Source organism: Cynara cardunculus, unplaced genomic scaffold, assembly GCF_001531365.2.
Source record: "Cynara cardunculus var. scolymus isolate 2C unplaced genomic scaffold, CcrdV1 Un_Scaffold_1498, whole genome shotgun sequence".
NCBI classification, from domain to species: Eukaryota; Viridiplantae; Streptophyta; class Magnoliopsida; order Asterales; family Asteraceae; genus Cynara; species Cynara cardunculus.
Window position 1 is genome coordinate 85,772 of NW_020200782.1, and position 23,855 is coordinate 109,626.

A 23,855-nucleotide genomic window follows, 5' to 3' on the forward strand; every position below is an offset into this window, starting at 1 on the left:
AATACGTCTTGAACTTGGCATAAGTTGCTGGATATTCGGGACCATTTACGACCATTGTTTGTTACTTAGATTGGAGATGGTATATCTATGAATGTTTGGGAAGATAAGTGGCTTCCTAATGGTATACTGGCAAGTTCTTTTTCTTATCGTTTTATTCATGCTAGTGGCTTCAATTCCCTTTCCACCATGAATGATGTTGTTAATCAACTAGATGATCATTGGCCGGAGACTTGGATTCAAAGAGCTTCATGGCTTTCGGTTTGTACAGTGTCGGTTATTTCCTATGATACTCGTGATAAAGTTTTATGGAGGAATATGCATCATAAAGTTGTCCGATTCCCAGTTAAGGAGGCATATCGTTCAATGGATGGTGTCCAGTCGGTTGTCTCTTGGCATCGCATTGTTTGGTTCCCATTAGACATTCTAAAGCATGCGTTCTGTCTTTGGTTAGCTTGTAGGAGACGACTTCCAACTAAAGACCATATGAAAGCTTGGCAACATGAACTCCTAGACTTTCTATGTTCATTATGTAAATCTTGCATAGATTCCCATAATCATTTGTTTTTTGAATATGGATATTCTATGGAGGTTTAGGCCACTATTAAGGAGGATGTTGGTATGATAGGTGCTGGGGATTCTTGGGCAGGAATCCTTTTGGCAATTGCTAGTGGTCAAGGAAAGCGATGGTCTGTTATGCAAAAGTTGGGGTTTGCAGCTTCCGTTTATTACATTTGTCAAGAAAGGAATAAAAGACTTTTTATGGAGCAAAGAAGGATGACGACTCAACTTGCTAAGAGATTAGAAGTGTGGTTTTGGATAGGATGGCGTGGAGAGCTAAGAGAAGATCCAACATTCATGTCATTGATGGAGGTCCCTGATTTCTTTTTGTTATTGCAGTCCCACCTTTGGTTGTGGTGGATTCCGGTTTTTAGCATCTTCTTTTGCATGGTTTTTCTTTCTCTTTCATCGTATACGGCTTCTTGTGGCTTGGTATGATGTTGTCTCCAAGCTTGGTTGTCTTGTTGCTTTTTCGCTTGGTGTCTTGGTTTTTTGAACTACTTGTTTTGTTTCCTTTGCTTTTAATATATTTTCTAGGAGTTTTCTCCTTTTAAAAAAAGATGATCTGTTTGAAGATGACTTGTTCCTTTTAATCATATTTGGTTTGGATTTGAAATCACTTTGTCCATAATGAACAAAAAGAGCATGCTTCTTAAGCAAAGTCATCACATTGACACACATACAATTTGCATAATCATGAATAGAATACACATTAGAAACAAATGTTCTTTTATTCGTAGTTTTTTAGGTTTTACAACTTTTCATTTTTCAACAGGAACATTTTTCTTCTCTCCATCATCTTTGCCAGTTTTCTTGATTTTCCAGACTAGGTTCTTTTTGGTACTATCTGAAATAGAGGAAGACTTTGAATCATATGCTTTTGACTTGACATTCTTCAAGTTCTTGTGAGTTATGCTAATTTCCTTTTTACAATCATAAGTCTCACCTTTTTCAAAGAATTTGGTTCTGGTTTTGAAAGCAGAGATGGGAACTACAGATGCCTCTGTAACATCTTGTTTAAAAAAAGTTTGGATTTGAATGAACTGTCCAGATTTTTTCTGTTTCATCTTTGCATATTTGAACATTCGTATCCTGAGTCCTATATGTGTTTAGAAAAATGGGACCAACAATTCAACTGGAAGTTTTGTTCTAGATTCAAGTTGAACTTCTTTAGCCAAATCATTTAGAGATTTGTAAATAAGATATCCATTTTTGTCAATGATAGCATGAGTTTGCATCTCTCTTCCTTCATCAGAGTCAGATTCATTTATCATTTTATTAAACTTGTCTTCAGTCATATTATTTATGAACTCAGACAGCTTGATTGATTTGTCAACTTCAGAATCATTAGAAGAAATTGAATCCTTGAGAGAATCATAATTAGAAACAATTTGTGAAGAACTCTTTCTCTGCAAAGTGTTTTTAGTTTTATTTTCATAGTTTTCATTACTCTGAACTTTTGATTCAGAAATCTGAACTTTTTCAGGATTATTATTTTCATACTTAGGTTTAGATTTTGTATATTGTCTAGAAACTTCATAATCTTCATAAGAAAAGTATGGTTCCTTTTTCTCATAACTCTTGTTTAAGTCTGGATAGTCAAAAACAATTCCAAACTTTAGATTATTTTGACTTGTATAATTTTGATCATTACATTTTGTAGAAATAGATTCTTAACAAATATTTTCTTTTTCTTCTTCAGAGATAGACCTAGACTAACTATACTACTCAAACATAATTATAGAAAAAGAACCATAGACCGATTCATCTCAAACCCATGAATGCCAAAAAGTAATCCCGAACTTTCCATTACTAAACTACTTTGATATTTGATCAACTATAACTGGAAACCGAATATTACATTTCATAAGTCTAAAAACATTAAAAAGATAAGTCCAAACACTAAGTGGGTGTTTGAGATTGCTTATTTGAAACAACTTATGTTTTTTTTACAAAACTTCTTATCAACTTATTATAAGTTAGAATGGTTTAACTTCTTCTAAAACTTCTTATTACCAGTTTGACACCGGTATAAGTTGTTTATTCATACACTCAAAAATGCTTATTGACGGTGTTACACCAGAATAAGTCAATAAGTTGTTTTTATAAGCAATCTCAAACACCCCCGAAAAAAAAAACATTAATTTCAACCATACATTGAAAAAACATATTTCGATAATAAATAAACATATTTATTTATTATTATAGTATTTTATTAAAGCTTAATAATTATAATACGTAATTATTTTAGATAGTTAATATGTAGTATTACTTAATCATTAAAATAACTTATTTAACGAAGTATTTTAGAATTCAAAATGAAGAATTTTTTTAGTTGATAAATATTACAAACCAATATTATATTTTTAAATTTTTGGTAACAAAATTTTATTTTGTTAAATATTTCATTATTATTCAAGACTTCTATGTTTTTTAAATTCTATTGACTAAAATTATAATTCTATTGACTAAAATTATAACAAAATCATTCACATTTTTGTTAATGTAGTTCCTTATTTTTTAATAATAAACATAAAATAAATAAATTGTGAAAGTTAATAAAAAGCATTCAATAATATATTAAATATTAATCAATATTTATAATAACTAGATGGATACTAGTGCAAGTCATCGAAATACATTTCCATTTCAATGTTTCGGTTTATTTTTTATCCATGTCGATATAAATACGATTTCATATGGTTTTGAAAAATAATAATATTTTTATTTTTGAATAAAATATAAATTTGAAAATATCATATAATGAAAACAAAACTACAACCTAACTCAATACAAATCGTGTGGATTGGGTTAGTTGAATTGATCGGAGTACATCATTTTACATTTTAGTTAAATGTTTTTTCTTTAACGAAGTAAAACCAAAATGATAACAAATGAAAAAAGCTAACAAACTCAAAAAGAAATTCAAGGTTCATGCAAATAATATAGTAAAATTACTGTTGAAATTGTAATCTAATTTTGAATATAGTTAATTACAGATTGGTTTAATATCTAATATATATATATATATATATATATATATATATGTGTTAATTGATGGTTATTTTGAATACCACTGCGTGAATGTATTTTTAATATTTTTTGTGGTGATAAATAAGAAAATCTAAAGAAAACCAATTAAACTTTTTATTATTTATTTGAAAAAAATGATGGCCAATAATCAATATTTGGATTCAGCATGTAGAAAATCAACTAGACACACGTGTCAGCCAAGGGTTTGAACAGAGGTTCCCTTCGTTCGCCCCGTGTGGCACTGAATTTTCCCCTTTTTAGAAAGAGAAAGTTAGAGAGAGAGAGAGAGAGAGTCGCCGCGAAGAAGCAGAATTGCAGATAATAAAGTTCCTACTCATCAAATTCATTGATTAACGCAGTAAGATTCTGTCAATCCACCTACTTTTCCACAATAATTTTCAGTTTTTCATGCCAATTGTGTTTCCTTTTTCCATAGACTTAGGGTTCCCCACTTTTGCAAGTCTTTACATTTGCAAACACAGTCAATGCACGCGTCCGATCTCTCTGTATTCTCTCAAATACGTGAGTTTTGGAATAGTCTGTTGATAATTTGACATTTTCCTGAAATGGCTTAATTTCAAAGATGGTTGGTCTAGCTTTGGCAAATGGCACCTTCCTGTAGACAATTCAAAATAGTATCCATGTTTTAAAAGGAAAAAATATAATAAGATCGTGAATTCCCGTCAAAGCAACACTAGTCTATATAAGATTAATGTGTGAAGACTGAAGAAGAATTTGACTTTTGTGTTTGAAAAATATTCTAATAAGATAGATGAAAACACAATAAAGTTTTAATCTTTATAAAAACATTAATTATATAACGGACAAAAATTAAACCTTTTAGTATTCAGAACCACCAACACCTCAACAGAGTGTCAAATCACACAGATTGAATCTATCATTCGCGATAGATTCAATGAAAGAAAGGAGTAGAAGCAGAGTTGTTCACTTAGTGAACAGAAAATTAAATACAATGCATAAAATATAAAACCAACCTGATTAAATTGTCAATTTGTTTTGTAATCTGCACGGTAAAACCTGTCCTTTAAGGTTTTATACGACCACTCTATTCATGCTATGAGTCTGTTAGTCGTAAAGCCCCAGGATTTGATGCAGTATTTGATTCGTCTATGAACATTGATCAATAACGAATATAGAACACGGTGGATGCAGAAAAAACGATAGAGAGAAAATAGACTCGAAAGCAGAAATCGAAGGAGAGAAAGACTGGTTTTTTTCTTGTGGTTTTCGAACTGGCTTCAACCCAGTTTATATACTGGTTGAAGCCTACTATTGCTCCACGAAATCCTCACAAATTGCAGATAATGACGAGGATATTTCTCAACCGGCCATTATCTCTAAAAACGTGGAAGACCAAGTCATAAACTGATTTGTTTTAAAATAAAACCAGTTTATTTTCCTTCTCTCGATTTTGTACCAAAAAGATACTCGGAGCTCAGCGCCTTCTCCTCCGATGCGGGGCGCGAAGTGCAAAGTAAGCCTCTTCGCGCCACCTTCGCGAATCCCGTGCCCGCGGCCTCGGTCACGCACGCGCGTTTGTGTTGGGCCTTCCACTCAAGACCCCACCATGAGTCCATCAACTTGTTCAAAGCCCATTTCTAGAGAAAGCCTTATAAGTTTCTCTAGAAAATATTTTTCTACCAATGTGGGATGGAAGATAAATTTCCAACCTACAAAATTTCCAACAATCCCCCACCAGGTTGGAAAGTTTTTTGACATCCATTGTAGATGATGTTATAGTGGTGTCACTAAGATTAAACACTGTTTAATGTAAGTATGCAAGAAGGGATCAATCCAATGGTATCCTTAGGATTTAAACCTTGAATCTTGCGACCACTCTGGCTTACTTACACACATCATCTATCAACCTTGCTCTCTCACTGAGCGTTAATATGGCCATGCGCTAAACCCTGTTTCATAACTTACTAAAAGAGAAACCACTACTCTTCTTTTGAGGCGGCACCACCTCCAAGTCATATAGGCAAAGTTCTATAACATCTTCGTTGTTAAGATGCCTCTAAACTTTGTTAAGAGATTAACTCATCCTTGTTCTCGACAACGTCGTACTATCTTTCACCTTACATGGATCTATCATTTGATAGTACCTTCTATCAGTCAAGTGACTTGTCCTTACCCTTTAAACTTGGTAGATAGGAGCACTATATTGACCCTACCAAGTCTCTCATCAGAGGCTTGGTTAGTGGATCTGCCAAGTTCCCACAAGACTTGACAAACACAATACTTATGGTACCATGATCAATAAGTTGCCTCACGTAGTTGTGTCGGAGACCTATGTGTCGCAACTTCCCATTATATATGGCATTGTATACTTTTGACAGTGTGGCCTCACTATCACAATACATGGGAATAGAAGGAGTCGGTCGAGGCCATAAATGGATACCTGTCAACAAATCTCTAATCCATTCGGCCTCTTTGCCTATTGCCGCTAGGGCAATGAATTCGGTTTCCATAGTCGAATGGGCGATACACGTTTGTTTCCTGCTCGCCCAAGAAATCGCCCCTTCAGCAAGAGTATAAATCCATCCACTTGTGGATTTAGAATCACTTGAGTGATCTATCCAACTGGCATTGGAATATCCCTCCAAGATTCCTGGATGCGTAGAGTATGTCAACTCTAGTTCTTGGGTTCTTTTCAAGTAGCTCAATACTCTGCCAATTGCTTTCCAGTGATTTGAACCCGGATTGTTGGTATATTGACTCAGTCTACTACAGCAAAAGCAATATCCGGTCTAGTGTAATGCATTGCATACATCATGCATCCTATTGCACTAGCATATTCTAGTTGAACCACTGCTCTACCAATATTTTTATCAAGTTTCACACTTGAATCAAACGGAGTGTTAAAACTCTTTTATATTCAAATGTTGAAACTTTGTCAGTATATTCTCTATGTAGTGATCTTGACATAGAGAGATTTGAGATCCTGACATTTTGATCTTTATCCCAAGGATGGTATCTACTTCTCCAAGATCTTTCATCTTAAAAATTCGAGGATAAGTACCCTTTTGTCTCAAGAATACCATCTAGATTGGTTCCGATGATCAACATATCGTCGACATAAAGACAGATTACCACAGTGTACCCTCTCGTGCATTTTGAGTAGATGCATCGGTTGGCCCAATTATGTCGGAACCCGAAAGATGTGATATTCGTATCAAACCTTTCCTGCCACTGTTTATGAGCTTGTTTTAACCCATATAGAGATTTAACTAGTTTACACACTTTATTCTCTTGTCCGGGTATTACAAATCCTTCAGGTTGCTCCCTGTAAACCTCCTCGTTTGAATAGCCATTTAAGAAAGCTATTTCCACATTTGGTGAATATACAGTCCTTTTATGGCGAAAATTGCTATAAGAGTTTGAATGGAACTAATTCTAGCAACTGGAGCATAGGTGTCGAAATGTCTATATCCTTTTGCCACCAATCTAGCCTTGAAGGATGATATTGAACCATCAGGGTGCATCTTTCTTTTGAATATCCACTTGGAACCGATGGGTTTCACCCCTGTGGGCAAATTTGCCAGCACCCAAGTTCCATTACCCAAGATGGAGTCCATCTCATCATTTATTGCTTCTTTCCACATTGGAGCATCCCTTGAAGTCATGACCTCTTTAAATGTCTTGGGATCCTCTTCAGTACTGATAGAGTAAATGAACTCTCTTGTCACTTTCTTTTGTGTCCCTTCTACCAAGTACGAGAAAAAGTCATTTCCCAGATTTTTCTCTTTTCAATCTCTTGTGCTTCTTCGTGGTTGGTCAACCTCTATAGAGGTTTTAGAACTAGCACGAGATGAACAAGAGGGATTAGAGGCCAATGTTGGTTCTGATCTTTCAACATCTTCTGAAAATCTATCTTCAAAGAACTCCACATCCCAGGATTCTACTATGACTCCTGACTCTTTGTCCAATAATCTATAAGACTTGCTATTTACTGCATATCCAACGAATATGCTCTTAATAGCATGTCTCCCAATTTAGAACTTTTTGGATCAGGAGTTCGATAGTATGCAACACATCCCCAAACTCTTAGATAGTTCAGATTTGGTTTTCTACCTCTCCAGAGCTCATATGGGCTGGTTGGAATCACACGAATAGTGATTCGGTTATGAATATGACAAGTTGTCAACAGGGCTTCTCCCCAGAGATTGTTAGGCAACCCCGATTGGTTCAACATACAGTTGACCATTTCAACAAGGGTTCGGTTCTTTCGATCCGCCAAGCCATTTTGTTGAGGAATAAATGGTGAGGTCTATTCATGTTTGATACCATTCTCTTCACAGAATGTATTGAATTCTCTATTAAAATATTCACCACCTTTGTCTGATCGAAGTATTTTTATCCGTTTTTCAAGTTGATTTTCGACTTCAGCTTTATAGAGTTTAAAGGCTTCAAAAGCTTCATCTTTTGAGTGTAACAAATAAACTTGTAAAAAATGACTGAAGTCATCACAAAAAGTAATGAAATACCTTTTACCTCCTCGGGTAAGTATTCCATTTAATTCATAAATATCAAAATGAATCAACTCTAAAATTGATGTGTCCCTTTTAACAGAAGGAAAAGGTTTCTTTGTAAACTTTGATTTTACACAAGTTTCACATTTTTCAAAATCTTTGTTATCAATTTTGATTAATCCTTTGTTATGCATCTTTTCAATAATTTTTGCATTTGTATGCGCAAGACGTTTATGCCATAAAGATATAGAACAAACAGAATTATCCAAAGAAGCAACTTCATTAAAATTATTTGGGATTATATCAATCATGGAAACAGAAAATTGGAAACATCTTCAGACGTGGTTAAAACATTACTTCCTACTGAATCACTAGTTCCGACCTCCTCATTACCATCCTCACTCAGATTCAGGCGATACATACCCAACTGGTAGTATCCCTTTCCAATGAACATCTTCCTCTTGTAAATCACGAGCTTCCTTGCCTCTATATTTATTCCAAACCCGTTTTCATTGAGTTTTCTTGCAGAAACGAGGCTCTTGTTAATGGAAGGCACGTGAAGAACATTTCGGAGAGTGACGGTCTTGCCGGAAGTGAACTTCAGTAGTACGATACCCATTCCAACGACATCTGCACGGCCGTTTTTAGCAACTATCACTATCTTCCCGTCTCGAACCGGTCTATATTCAACAAACTTGGACCTGGAGTCACAAACATGAACAGTGGCTCCAGAGTCCAAGTACCAACTACCTCTTCCAGCCACAATTCTCGTAGAGGACTCTGAGATCATATCAATCTCTTCCATGTGGAGATTTGCCACAAGGTGTTGAATCACCTGAACAGAATTAGCAGCAGGGGGTCCAGACTTTCTGTCCTTGCATTCACGAGCATAGTGTCCCGTCTCTCCGCAAACGTGACATCTTCCGACTCTCTTAAATTTCTGCCCCAGGTTCGATTGATTGCCAGATCTCTTGAAACTCTTCTTTTGTGGACCCAAGTTCCACTTTTTGTTTGGCCCTCCGGCCCTTCCCTTACCCTTGCCTCTAGTCTGCACGTTGTTGGCATTCATCAAAGACATGCCTCTCCTTTCCCGATTACGCGCCTCTTCCTCGATTCAAAGATGTTTTAGTAAATCATCCAAAGAATAATCTTCGGTTTTGTGCATCATTCTTTTAGAAAAATCTTTCCAAGATGGAGGCAGTTTGTCAATCACTGCCCCTACTTGAAAAACTTCAGGAATAGCAATAGAAAGCATTTTAAGTTTATTTACTAAAACTTGGAGCTCATGCACTTGCTCTAGAATCGGTTTTTCATCAACCATTTGAAATCTCAAATGCTTAGACACAAGATATTTGTTAGTGCCATCTTCTTGTGACTTGTATTTGAATTCTAATGCTTTCCACAACTCTCTAGGGCACGTAATCGGGGAATACAGATCATACAGACGATCTGAGAGAGCATTCTTAATGTGTCCACAAGCAAGAGTTTCCTCTTCCTTGCGGATCATTCTCAGTTTTCCAGATCAACAATTCTCTGAACATCTAGTTGTTTCCCTGCTTCAGGGACCGAATTTTCGGGAATAGGTGGGACGCTTGGGTCCAGAACATAGTAGAGTTTGACCACCATTAACATGAACTTTACTTTGTCCGCCCAACGAGTGTAACTTGACCCGTCAAATTTCTCCAGTTTCATCATATCTTGATTAAGAATACGGTAGTTTTCGGTGTCCATTTTAGTTATAAAACCTTAAAGAATGTTGAAAAATATTCCAATAAGATAGATGAAAACAAAATAAAGTTTTAATCTTTTTAAAAACTTTAATTAAATTACGGACAAAAATTAAACCTTTTAGTATTCAGAACCACCAACACCTCAACAGAGTGTCAAATCACATAGATTGAATCTATCCTTTGCGATAGATTCATTGAAAGAAAGGAGTAGAAGCAGAGTTGTTCACTTAGTGAACAGAAAATTAAATACAATGTGTAAAATATAAAACCAACCTGATTAAATTTGTCGATTTGTATTGTAATCTGCACGGTAAACCTGTCCTTTAAGGTTTTATACGACCACTCTATTCACGCTGTGAGTCTGCTAGTCACAAGGCCCCAGGATTTGATGCAGTATTTGATTCGTCTATGAACATTGATCAATAACGAATATAGAACACGGTGGATGCAGGAAAAAACGGTAGAGAGAAAATGGACTCGAAAGCAGAAATCGAAGGAGAGAAAAGACTGGTTTTTTTCTTGTGGTGTTCGAACTGGCTTCAACCCAATTTATATACTGGTTGAAGCCTACTATTGCTCCACGAAATCCTCACGAATCGCTAGAATAATGACGAGGATATTTCTCAACAGGCCATTATCTCTAAAAACGTGGAAGACCAAGTCATAAACCGATTTGTTTTAAAATAAAACCAGTTTATTTTCCTTCTCCTCTCGATTTTGTACCAAAAAGATACTCGGAGCTAGGCTCCTTCTGCTCTCATGCGGCGTGCAAAGTGCACTTCCTCGCGAATCCCGCGGCCTCGGCCACACGTGTGTGTTGGGCCTTCCACTCAAAACCCCATCATGAGTCTATCAATTTGTTCAAAGCCCATTTCTAAAGAAAGCCTTATAAGCTTCTCTAGAAAATATATTTCTACCAATGTGGGATGGAAGATAAACTTCCAACCTACAAAATTTCCAACATTTTGGTCATTTGCCATTTTTGTATGTAATGAAGATGAAGATGAAGATGGGATGAGAATAGTTTATTATAAACGTGCCTAAATTGTTTTGCTAGCTTGATCGCTTTCGGGGGTTTTGTGGGCATGAAGAATCGACTAGAAACACTGAGAATGGAAAATGAAGAAAATGATGTACACTACAGAAACTCAATAACCTGCCCACATAAATAAATCAATAAACTTCAAGGCATAAAAAGTAAAAAAGAGCTTGTAAACATATAAGTGCTTATTGCACAAATTTTAGACTACTAATAGCTCTTGTACACTTTTTGTACTTTAAGCCATACACTCTAGGTGCTTACTCCACAAGTTGTGTGTGTTTACATGCCCTTTTTCTTTAGTAAGGTTCTATTTTGTTTGTTGTATATTTATATCTATTTTAAGTTTTGTAGATTTGTTTGTTAAAGGTAGTCGAATTGTTGGCTTTGAGTTCATGCACGGTGCTCGTGTGGTCTGGATGTTGACCAGTTGAGATGTTAGTCCTGTGCATTGTCTCATGAAAAAATTACTCTTACATTTGTACATGCTTGCTTGAAGATTTAAATTTTGGTTCTTCCCGGGCTTTTGAAATGTCATTTGACAAGCTATTACAAAACCCCCGGATAAAGAGAGAATATGGCAGAGCCCATTGATTAGTTCTGTTTTGAAACATTATACTTCACGGTGGGAAAAAGTACCGGGTGTTTCTGTATAACTATTAGGTGGGATTATTGCAACAGTTGTTCTACATACTCGCAGATAGAAACTAATTGAACTTAGATTCCCAAATTGAACAGTCTTTGATGCAAATATTAAGCCAATTTTGCATTACCTTTTAAGGCCTACCCAATCTACTCAATTGATGTGGGGAGATACACGTCACTGTCAGGAGGAAGAATGTATGGACCAAAAAGTTGAAGCAAGGACACAAACTCTTTATAATTCTAGTTTCTATCATCATACTTTTTAGATCATATGGAGCTTACATCAGTGTCTATGAGTAGAGTTCAAGAAATTTTATAGATTTTTTCTATGGTAATCAAGTAACTATGACCATCTTTTGGTGGCGCTTGTGTTAGAAAGTATGGAGTTTCATGAATCATGAATCAAAACAAGTTTCAGATCTGCTTCTACTTTCAATATGTAGAAATACAGAACAAAAAAAGTAGCTATTTTTGTATAAACTAAATTATGCTAGTATTAATCATGAGAATGTTCCATTGGTCATTTGTTACCACTTTGCCAGATGCTAGCAAAAAAAGAAATTGTATCCATATGGCTACTAATTAGTTCTGGATCAATAATTTCTACACACCTATTCACAGAAGCAGCACAAATAAGGTTAAGAATTTTGTAAATTCTATAAGACGAATTGACCTCAATATGATTCCGTGTGAAATATTTTTTAGATACAGAAATGGGATTGACATCATTGCTTTTGGGGTTGGTTCGTATCATGAGATTAGAGTCTGAATCATGTGATTCTGACAAGTATCACATAGGCCTCTCTTTAGTGTTTGCTAGTAGATTATGCTCACTGCTTTTAATTCTTAAGGCCATTGGGTTGTGGGTTATTTCAGCTATAACTAGTTAGGTTCTTCTAGAGGATATGATCATTGCTTTTTCTAGTACCTATATCATAAGTATGTGGAAGAATTGGTTAGTTGGGAAGGTAATAAGAATGAAACAATTGGTTCCCCACACAATACAAATCTGTAGTCCTGTTGCTCAAGCTAAAATGTTTTAACTATGTTATGCACAAAAGACCGAGGAACTAGCCAATCCCAACCATTTTAGTCCAAGCCTACGAAAGAAAGATATTCCAAGGACCCAAGACCATTTATGTTTTCAACCCTGGAACAGCAAATGACAGTGATTCCCATTTCTGGTAACTCTTGGTCATTCTCTTGTCCTACTCCTACTAGCTACCTTCTTTGAGTGAGATTTCCGATTAGGACCAGAGCAAGAGGGATAGATTAGGACGATGTGCCGTAAGGATCGGACTTGGTCTTTATATAGGCCCTAATCCTTTTGTGCATCTCTACAGTCCATAGCAAGAAACAAGTTATTTTTCTCAAGACCTAGGAAACCACATCTAAGGGGGTGCAATTTTGCCATATTCCATTTTGTATACCCCTGAACATATGCTAGGCAAAACACAAAGATGTAAACTCATCATCTCTAGGTTATCTTTTCAAGTTCATCCACTTGAGCTAGGTACGCTACAAGCATATATTGTCTCAACTTTTCTCAGAATGTGGAGCCACATTCCACCTTCCGTTATCTGTTGCTCTCCTCGTTTAATGTAGTTTCTAGAAAAATCTAGAAATCTAGAGAATAATATCAAGGTTTAACATCAAATAAGCTTACTCAAGGCAACTATGAAAATGTCAGGGCCTTTGTTCAGAAACAAACCAACGTTTCTAAGGAAACCAAAATGAAAATTGCACGCAAGAACGAGCCATCTTTGATAAAAAGTGCAAGCAGAACCTTGAGGGATAGCTCAACTGGCAAATAAAGGCTAGGTATTGGGGCTCCTCTCCATAGGTCGGTAGTTTGAGTCTCTTCATTGCCATTGGGGATTTTTCTGGCGGCCCCATGGGTTTAAACGAGGTGCACGCAAGCTGGCCCAGACACCCATGGTTAACCAAAAAAAAGTGCAAGTGCAACATTTTTTGCATTTACAAATTCACAATTTGTCTATAAGTACTCATCCTTGCAAACTATTTAGTTTTTGTAGCATTCTGCAAGAACAACGATTACTTTGTAACAAAATCCAAAGTTGAATGGTATGGAAAGGGGATGACTACTATTTGTCCGGCTGCTGTAATGTCGCTATGAACACCATTCTTTTGAACTTATAGGTTTGATAAGATTCTTTCGATTCTTCAATGAAAGCCTTCATGAAAGCTGCATATGTATTAAATGGAGGTTTGCCTCAACTGTGAGCCTGTGTTTGAAGAAGACGAACTCGTGGACGAGAAAGCACATGACGATGAAGTTTGTGAAACACAGTCAAATACAGAACCCCCTGCCACCCACCGTTGGTTTAGAGTTTGATTCGTTCAACGAAGCTTATTATTTCTACAACAGATAAGGCAGAGAACATGGTTTTGGCATTAGGGTAAGCAATTCATGGTTTAGATCAAAAGTGAAAGAGCGTTATAGAGTAAAACTTAGCTGTAGTAGTGCCGGTTTTAAAAAGAAGAGCGGATCAAGCAATACGGGACCAAAAACAAGAAGGGGTTGCCCTGCAATGATCATCATTAAGCTTGTGGATTCTAAAAGATGGAGGATTATTGAAGTTGAGCTCCTACACAACCATCCAGTCAGCCCAGAAGTAAAACGTTTTTACAAGTCGCATAAAAGGATGATCCTTGCATCCAAGAAAGGATATCAGTTGGAACACGTAGAGGAAATACATACGATCAAGTTGTATCATACAAATATAACAGCAGTCAATCATGCTGGATACAGCCACGACTCAAATCTTGACGGAAAAGAGGTAAGATTTTTTTTAAAGAGTTCTAAGCATTTGGATCTTAAAGGTGGAGATGTGCATGCCGTCTACAATTACTTCTGTCGAATGAAATTGACAAATCCAAACTTCTTTTACCTGATGGATCTCAATCATGAAGGACAGTTGCAGAATGTGTTTTGGGCTGATGCAAGGTCCAAAGTTGCATATAATTACTTCTATGATACAATTTTGATCGATACAACAATCCTGACTTACAAATATGAGATTCCCATTGTTTCATTTGTTGGAGTTAACCACCATAGACAATATGTATTATTGGGCTGTGCGTTTCTTGGAGACGATTCTCTCGAGTCCTTCACATGGATGTTTAAGACATGGCTTACATGCATGATGGATCAACCTCCACAAGTTATCACAAGTGAATGGTCTAAGCCCTTGTAAGCGGCGGTTCACCAGGTTTTCCCATGATCTTGTCATTGTTATTGCTTGTGCTATATTAATCAACAAGTACCCGAGAAATTGGGCGGATTAAAAGATTATGAGGCAATCAAGAGGCAAATACATAAAGCAGTCTATGACTCTTTGAAATTGATTTTGAAACTTCATGGTATAAAATGATCAATGATCATGATGGGCTTGGTGGTAATAAATGGCTTCAAGCACTATATGTAGATAGACAACAATGGGTTCCAGTTTACTTGAACGATGTTGCCTTTGCAGGTATGATTCCCTTGAAAGTAAATGAAACATTATCCATTTTTCGACTGTTTTGTTCATATATACACATCATTTAAGGAATTCCTCGATAAGTATGATCTAGCTTTACACAGAAATCGCTTAAAAGAAGCTAAGGAGGATCTCAAATCAAGAAAAGCTTCAATCTTTACTCCATAAACTAGATGCAGTTACGAAATCCAGCTTTCAAGATTCTACACCAAGGAGATTTTGAAGTTGTTCCAAGCCGAGGTTAAGGGAATGCAATGTTGCTTCAACACCAGGCAAGTCAATGTCAATGAGTCCAACTCGAGGGTGAGGAAAAGGAGATTAGAACTCTAGAGGTTGTGTATGAGTCAACTCGTGAAGAAATACGCTGCATTTGTCTCTTGCTTAACTTCAATGACTATTTAAGCAGGCATGCATTAAGTGTTCTCAACTACAATGGAATTGAAGAAGTCCCTTCTCAGTATATCGTTCCACGATGGAGCCGAGACTATAAGGTACGATCTAAACATGTAGATTATAGACTCGATGATTTGAATAATGGCGCGTTATACTTGTATAATCATCTATCTCAACGGGCCCTTCGGATTGTCGAGGAGGGTGCAACATCTAAAGAACATTATAATGTTGTAGAGAAAGAGTTAGAAGAATTATTTGACAAACTGAGTCTCCAAGATGAGTCAGTTTAACAGAGAGGTGTATAGAAGAAGAACTGTATAGTTGATTGTTTATTGTTAATAACTGTTTAGAATTTTAATTTTGTTGGAAATTATGTGGAAATATGCATATTTAAGTAGAAAGGTGAATGAAAGCAACATATTTCTGTCCAAAGTCTCTTATGTTGTTGGATCCAACTCCGTTTCCATTCTTTTTAAAAGTAACCTGTAAATATGTGTATTTGATAAAAGAAACGTGTGTTATTTCACATGTAAACCTAGTTTTCAAATTGGTATTTGATATAGCTAGAAAAACTTAGATCTATGTAAAATTGATTGATAATCAAGGTAAGATAGTCACCTTAGCATATAGGCATTTTTGTCATGGTTTTAGGCCTTACAAACTGGTATTTGATATAGCTATACAAAATAAAACTCAATCCATGTAATGTTTGAACAAATATATTAGCAAAAAGATTAATTAAAAACATTTTATGACCACATAATTAGCTATTTGATTTACTATATATCCCTTCTTTTTTTCATTTTTCATTTTACACCTCTATTGTATTAACATACGTAATCATATATTAACTAAAATACTTAAAAAATACGTTTTTTTACACACTATACCATTATAAGCGTCTCATGAATATCTTTAAAATGAGCCAAATATTGAATATTTTTTTATTTAATCATACTAATTGTATGCCCGTGAAATGATGTGGGATGTCAAGTTTTCTAATAAGTCTGCAACTAAAAATAAGTGCAACTATTCATTAAGAAGTACAAAGTATATATTTAAACATTCGACCTTAGAAATGGTTTAGTGAAAAAAGAGAATCAAAAGGATAAAATAGACATACATATTCTACTAATACATTCTTTTGTGTAGATAGGATGGTTGTTGGTCCCGTTAGGGTCTACAAGATGTGTATGACAGTTTGTAGAACAGGGGGTATGAATACAAACACAGTAAACTTTTCAAATTTAAAATATATATATATTGATAGATAAGGATCAATACATATTTTACAAGATTGTTTGCGGAAAGATAAGGTAAATAAAACTTATCTAAACAATCTAAAGTTACACACTAGTTCTTAGCAAATGAAGAAAAGATTTGTTGTAAAAGACATAGTAGAAAGTAAGTTCTATCTGGGAGACTACTATTTAGAATACAATAAAGAGATTCTAACTTGCTGTTGAAGATGAGCGTATTTGTTCTTAGATGTGTGTGTTCTTTTACTTAAGCGTAAGTAAGTTCAGAGTAGTAGTGAGGAGTATCTCTGCATGGAGATAGAATATATTCATTTATGCCCATTGCATTAAATGCACATTTAATGCAACGTGGTAGGGTTAGAACGCGTGTTAAGCCTTTAGAGAATGACTTGTCCTTTGCTACTGTGAATTGTACAAAACCCTATTCATGAGCGGACATCCTTTCACAAAGTTGGTGGGTAGTAGAGTCAACTAGTCGGCTCCATACCGTGCTATATTTTAGAAAGGGTATGGAGTTGTCCTTTGTGTGTATGAGGACAAAACAAAAGCAATCGTGCACAACAAGCTTCTTTTGATCGTTGAATGCTAGAATAACCTGAAGGTCTCTTTGGCATTTGCTGAGGCTTGGGCAGTCTTCACACATATGTAGACAAGGTTGTAATCACTGAATACCGCTTCAGATCACGTACTCGCCAGTCTCTAATCTTCAGTTTTAGTCTTCGACTTTTGCTGAAGGTTCTTTGGTGTGAGTTTTGTTTTCTTGAAGTATCGTTGTCGCTGATTGGATTTACATTACAAGTTTTTCAGCGATCACTGAACAAACTCAGTGATGATCGCTGGAACTGAAAACAAAAACATAAATACTTCGTATAAAGTAAAAGGGATTATCATCAAATCAAATGAGAGAGGGATCGACAATCTCCCCCTATTTGATGATAACAAGACAACATAAAGAAAGTTGTCTTATCAAATAATAGTAAGGAAAAGTAACACATAAAGTACATGTCCTTTTTAACTATTTTGAGACCTTTTTCAGTGAGTCAGTCTTTACTTGGAGAATTTTCCTTAAGTTAAGTCTAAGAAAAGTTATAAGAAGGGAAACTGCAATTGAAAGCTTATTCGCTGACTTATAGATTGTTAGTGAATGTGAAAAGTAATAATGGAACTCATAGACTTGTGTCCTTATTACTTTTTCCAGGGATCTTTTTCAGTGATGCACAAAAACACTTATATTATTTTCAAGGGAAGTATTACAAAAATGTTCAGTACATGTCTAAATCCTATAGAATATAAGATTAATCACTAAAAGTAGACATAATAAGTAGATTACAATACAAGGACAATATTACAAAGAAAATAAACTAGTCTAAATTGTCTAGATTCATGAAACCAGGTACATCTTCTCCAAGCTTCTTTCGACGTAGAAATTCTCTTCGTATCCTTCAGTCCACAACTTTTCCTTTCAAGTCATCATCTAGCCAGAATGTAAGATAAACCAGGTGTTCCATCGGGCATAGATGTAATTCAGACATTCTTTGAAATCTTACTTCACCTTCATAGTTAATGAATATAACTCCTAACTTAGGTTTGAAGTGCACAGAGTTGGGTGTATAAGGACCCTTCGCTGGCAACTCAAGATTCAGCATAGAGATGTCTGGACTCTCACGATCCTTTAGGACTTCATCTAAGGAGAACTTTGTTTCATGTTCATTCCTTAGGGATGGTCCATCACTAGGACTAGAGAGTCTTTTCTTCCTTCCTCCTTTCTTCAGTGATGGCCTATCAGGGACTGCGACATACCTGGACATCCTTTTGATAAGATCGTTGATGATGTCTTCGATAATCGGCTTATGTCTGGACTTGGAGCGCTGAATGGCTTGTCTGATCTCCAACCATTCGTTGTATCCATATTGGCCAAGGTAGAAAGGGTACTCGGTTATGGCATCGAGATTGTCCTTGGTGATGCGTAGTAAGAGAAGAGTTCCACCGTCTTTAGACCGTCCGCTGATGCTGACGCTCTTGATCCGGTGAGGACTGATTCTCTTTTTTAGCTTAGTTTCGCTCCAGCGCTTGTCCCGCTCAGCCAGCATCAGATTTTTCTCGTGCTTAGCTTCTGCAAGAGAGAGTAGCTTAGGTTGGGCTTGGACAACGTTCTCCTTCTTTTTGGACTTTCTCTTTAGAAGAACTTTCTCAGCTAGTGACTTGGCCAGCTTTAGGTTGTCCTCAGTCTGCTTCTTCTGAAGCTCTAGCTCTTCTTTAGCTTTTATTGCCTCGAGTCTTTCAGCCTCTGTCAGGGTTTCGAACTCACCACCACTAGAGGTACGAAGAGGGATTTTTACTCTAGTCTGGTCATCTGCTAGTCAGTAGGAGCACCGGAGATAGGGTTCTCAGGGACCCATTCCAGTCGACCGCAGGTAGTGGAGGGAATGTCAAGTTGGTAGAGGGAGGTGATGACTACCTGAGAGGTAGAGTCATCAAATAAGGGTTGAGGGTGTTGAAAAAGTACCGTCAAATTCCTTTCTTCAGCTACTCCTTTGCCTTTCGACGAAGGGCCCTGGTTCCTTTGAGACGCTGACACTTCTTCCCTTTGCTCCCCCTGGGATGCGGAATCCCTGAGGGCGACTCCTTTGGTGGCGGTTGTTGGACGCTTGAACTGGATGGTGAAGTCATCTTCATCATCGTCATCGCCATCGCCATCGCCATCGAGGTCACTGTTGGAGTCTGGAAGATCAGGTTCATCACCTTCATCATCATCTTCTTCATCAACTTCTTCTTCCACATCACCAGTAACAGGTGCAGAGGTGATGGGAAGGTCATCATCATGAGGGATGACATCAACTTCCTCAGTTGTACCAGCTTCACCGGAGGTTGGATAACATGAGCAATCTCAGCTTCAGCTCTAGAAGCTTTAGCTTCAGCGTCATGGATTGCTGGAGCAGCAGATGGTCCAGCAGCGTTGGACCTTATCCCCCCCCCCTCTGGCTAAGGCTTGAGAGCATAGGCCAGATAGTTGGTCCACGCTTTGATGCTGAAGAACCATCATCTCCTCTAGCCGCGACAAAACTAGCTAGGTTGGTGGTCGCTTTGCGCATCTCATTGAGCTGAGCGGGTCATCAGCATTGAAAGAGGGAGGGATCACTTGTGCTGGTTGGCGAACAACATCCAGGACCTACTGGAGGAGCTTCGTCTGCTGGAGAGACTGAACCTGAGCTTCATCAGCCCTGCTAGAGAAAGAGCAGTGATGGATTTAGCATTGGCTCGAACAGCCTCTTGAAGAGTCGAGAGCTGACTCTTGACTTCTTGAACTTCAGCTTTGACAGTTGAGAGGTTCGCATCGACATCAGCCTTGCGAGGCATGTCTCGATGAACTTCGGTCATCTTGCAGAAGACGGTGTCGACGGCTGGGAGGAGCTTCACATCAGATGCCATGTCATAATCCTCGTCATCTTCGTCTTCGTCAATCGCGTCAGGTGCAGGACCTGAAAGAGATGGAAAGTGAGCAAATAGAGGCTCAGGGTTAGAGGAAGTGAAATGGTAGGAAGATGGAGTACTTGAGGGGATATCAGCAACATCCAAAGGATTATCACTGACTTGCTCCACGATGCCCTTGAGAGGATAAGCATATGTATACTGAGGAGCCTCGAAAGGAGCAACCTCAGGTCCAGTGGTGTGTGTTTCATCATCAGGGAGGACATTCGTTGATGAATCATGAACACGTGTAGCAACCAAAGGAGGAGGAGAAGAGAAGATGGCTGAGAGAACTTGTGGGTGGTCAGCGGTGGTGGCACTGATATTCACACCTTCAGTGATTTGGGTCACTGAGGCAGTTGGGGTAGGTGCCACTGATACGACAGTGACTTCAGGGATCACTGAAGAGCTGGGGAGGTTAGCTGAAAGTGCCTCGGGGTTAAAGCTAGTTTCAATTGCTGAAACCTGTCGAGAGGTCTCAGCTAGAGATGTGGCTATCCCCTTTTTGGCTTTCTTGGCTCTCTAAGGAGAACTAAGAGTTGGTTGAGAAGGTCGTTTAGAAGAAGGGGTTTTGGTGGTTGGGCTAGACGCAGGGGGGTTTTCCTTTGTCTTCACAATCTGAGGAGAAGGAGGAGAGAAATGCACTATGGAGGAAAGTGCGACATCTCCTTTCCTAGGCTTATGATCCAGAATCCTGGACCCAAGCCTGCACACCTGGAGGTTACCTTCCTTGGAATATTTTTCGCCAAAAATCTTGGCGGAAACCATAGAAAGAAACCTGGTGTATGGAACCACCTTTTCTCGCTGGTGCTTGTTCAGCTTTAGCACCAGGTCATCAAAAATGACCGCAACATAATATTGCGATGCTGAATCGCAAAAATACCAATGGTCTGGGCGACACGGGAAGCCTGGTTCTGTCCTCCAGTTTTCCCACCCATTGACTGGATAAAGTGGGAGAACAGGTACTGCCAGATAGCTGACATCCTGTTCTTCTTGATTTTGGACAAGGACTTGATGGGCTCGTTCGTGTCCTTCTTCAGTGGCCATTGATAGCCAATGGCGTCAAGACAGTTGATGATCTCGGATGTAGATGGCTCGTTGTCGAAGGGTCCCTTAGGGAGAAGAAGAGCGTGTCTCATGGTAGCCACGCCAAAGTTCACAGTCATACGTTTGAAAGTGAAGGTGATTTTCTCCACTTTGTCGACTGTGCTTGTCTTCTTCTTATACCACTTCAGCAGTAAGCCAGAACTGCTGAAGAGCCTCTCTAACCATGACAGGTTCATGGTTAACAGCGAATGCAAGAGGCGACATTTTGAGGAAGGCAGCCACGTCCGTGTAGAATGCTTTGTTTGATGGGATGTCCAACAAGGCAACATGATTGTTAGCCTTGAAGGAAACATCTTCAATGGTGAAGTTGACGTTCTTGGCAGCCATTTCTGTTTTTGATAAGAAGTAAGAGATAAAACAGTTGTTAGTAAACCAAGATTGGTGTATAGTTTTTAAGTTTTGAACAAAAAAACTTCTTTTAAAAATCCACAATGAAGTTTTAGGGTGTTTCAAGTACAATACAGTTTTTGAAACATGATTATAACCAAGAAAGAGAATGTGTTAATAGTCTTTTATGTTTGTTTTTAAGAGAACAAAGTTCTTAAATTGACAAACATATGTTTCACAAAAAAAAACAGTTGTAAGAATCAAGTAATATATCAACCTTGGAGCAGAAGAAGGAGGTCGAAAGAATGAGTTCTTAGTTGTTCTTGAGTTCTTGCTTGCAAAGAGACAGAGGTTCGTCAAAGATATTTGAAAGCATAAAGAAAAATATGAGGAAGAAATCTCATATATATAGGTAGAAGGAGAGAGAATCAAGATAGGAGAGATAAAAATACGACGGTTGAGGAAAAAGCCATGATGAAAAATATGGCACGTTCTCATCCATGATTGGATGGCAATAAATGAGGTCGCGTGTGACAGACCTTTTTGCGCGTCCCAAAGCGTTGCACATTGTAAACAGATAATGTCGTCACAAATACGGTTCATTAACTATTTATTTTAAAAACGAAAAGGTTTTTAAGAAAAACGAAGAGTCTCATTTTGTGATAGAAAAATCACTGAATAGACCGTTTAAAACATTTTGTTCACTGAAGAAAGAAAAACTTCAGTAATAGTTTTAAGATAAAGAACTGAAAATAACTTGGAATAATTTCAAAAAAAGCTTCAGTGTCAGTGATAAGAGAATCACTGAAACTGACATTTAAAAACATTTGAATCACTTAAGAGGAAAAGTTTAGTGATCATTTTGATTTTTAAGAAAAGATAAGTATCAGAGAGATATACTTACCTAAAAATGTTCAACGAAGGAAAGAATCACTGAAACAAACTTTTAAAACGATTTGATCACTGAATAAGGAAAGATTCAGTGATAGTTTTAAGTTTTTAAGAAAAGGAATAAGTAAACATACCTTAGAGAGACTAGATACATTTGCTCAAGAGTTCAGTGACAGAGATAGAGCACTGAATCATTTCACTTACTGATTGATGTTATAGCTGAAGAAAATTGTTCTTCAGCGTTTACCATCCCCAGTTCACTGATCAAGATGTTAAATCTTGTCTCATCAAGAGGCTTGGTGAAAAGGTTAGTGAGCTGATAATCAGTTGGAACAAAGTGAAGTTCAATATCACCATTCATAACATGATCTCTGATAAAATGATATATGATATCTATATTTGGTCTTGGAGTGAAGTACAGGGTTGTATGCGATTGCAATAGCACTAATGTTATCACAATAGATAGAAATCTTTGAGAACAGAAGATCGTAGCCCTTCAGCTGGTTTTTCATCCAAAGAATTTGGGCACAACAACTACCAGCGGCTACATATTCAGCTTCAGCGGTTGATGTGGACACTGAGTTTTGCTTCTTACTTGTCCAACTCACCAACTTTCTACCTAGAAGCTAACAGCCTCAAGTGGTGTTTTTCCTATCGATCTTGCAACCTGCAAAATCACTATCCGAATAACTTATTAGGTCAAAACCTGAACCCTTAGGGTACTAGAGACCCAAGTTCAGAGTTCCCTTTGAGTATCTGAAGATGCGTTTTACAGCGATCAGATGGGATTCCTTAGGTTCAGATTGATATCGTGCACATAAGCAAGTAGAATACATGATATCTAGTCGCCTAGCTGTGAGATACAACAGGGAGCCGATCATTCTTCTATAAACGGTTACGTGTACAGGCTTTCCACTTGGATCCTTGTTGAGAGAGAGTGGATGAGCCATTGGAGTCTTCATAGATGAGCTACTGGATAGATGAAATTTCTTCATAATGTAACGAACATACTTACTTTGACTGATAAAGATACCTTTATCTGACTGCTCGATCTGGAGACCTAAAAAGAAGGTTAGTTCTCTCATCATGCTCATCTGGTATTCTTTCTTCATGCGATCAGCAAATCAAAAACACAAAGAGGGATTAGTGGAACCAAATATAATATCATCGACATAAATTTGGACTAGATTGATATGACCTTTAACTTTCCTATGAAATAAGGTCTGGTCAATCTTTCCATGAACAAATTTCTTAGAGACGAGAAACGAGGAGAGGGTATCATACCAGGCACGGGGAGCTTGTTTTAACCCATAAAGTGATTTATCCAAACGATAGACATGATTTGGATACTTAGGGTCAATAAACCCTGGAGATTGTTTAACATAAACTTCCTCTTGAAGTTTTCCATT

At 37.3% G+C, this 23,855-nt stretch overlaps 1 protein-coding gene across 1 annotated transcript; it reads left to right on the forward strand.

Annotated features, from left to right (window-relative positions):
• The first annotated feature begins 14,050 nt into the window (after window positions 1-14,050).
• On the forward strand, window positions 14,051-15,684 carry LOC112502482 (protein FAR1-RELATED SEQUENCE 6-like). The gene is made up of 2 exons (XM_025106397.1): window positions 14,051-14,712; window positions 15,408-15,684. The coding sequence occupies exons 1-2, from the start codon at window positions 14,051-14,053 to the stop codon at window positions 15,682-15,684; spliced, it is 939 nt and encodes a 312-aa protein (XP_024962165.1).
• The last annotated feature ends 8,171 nt before the right edge of the window (window positions 15,685-23,855 follow it).

Excerpts from the sequence above, each read along its gene's own strand:
- LOC112502482 (XM_025106397.1), top strand. The coding sequence starts at position 14,051 with ATGATCATCATTAAGCTTGTGGATTCTAAAAGATGGAGGATTATTGAA. Across the intron at positions 14,713-15,407 it reads AGTGAATGGTCTAAGCCCTT|GCATGCATTAAGTGTTCTCA; the intron begins GTAAGCGGCGGT and ends CTATTTAAGCAG.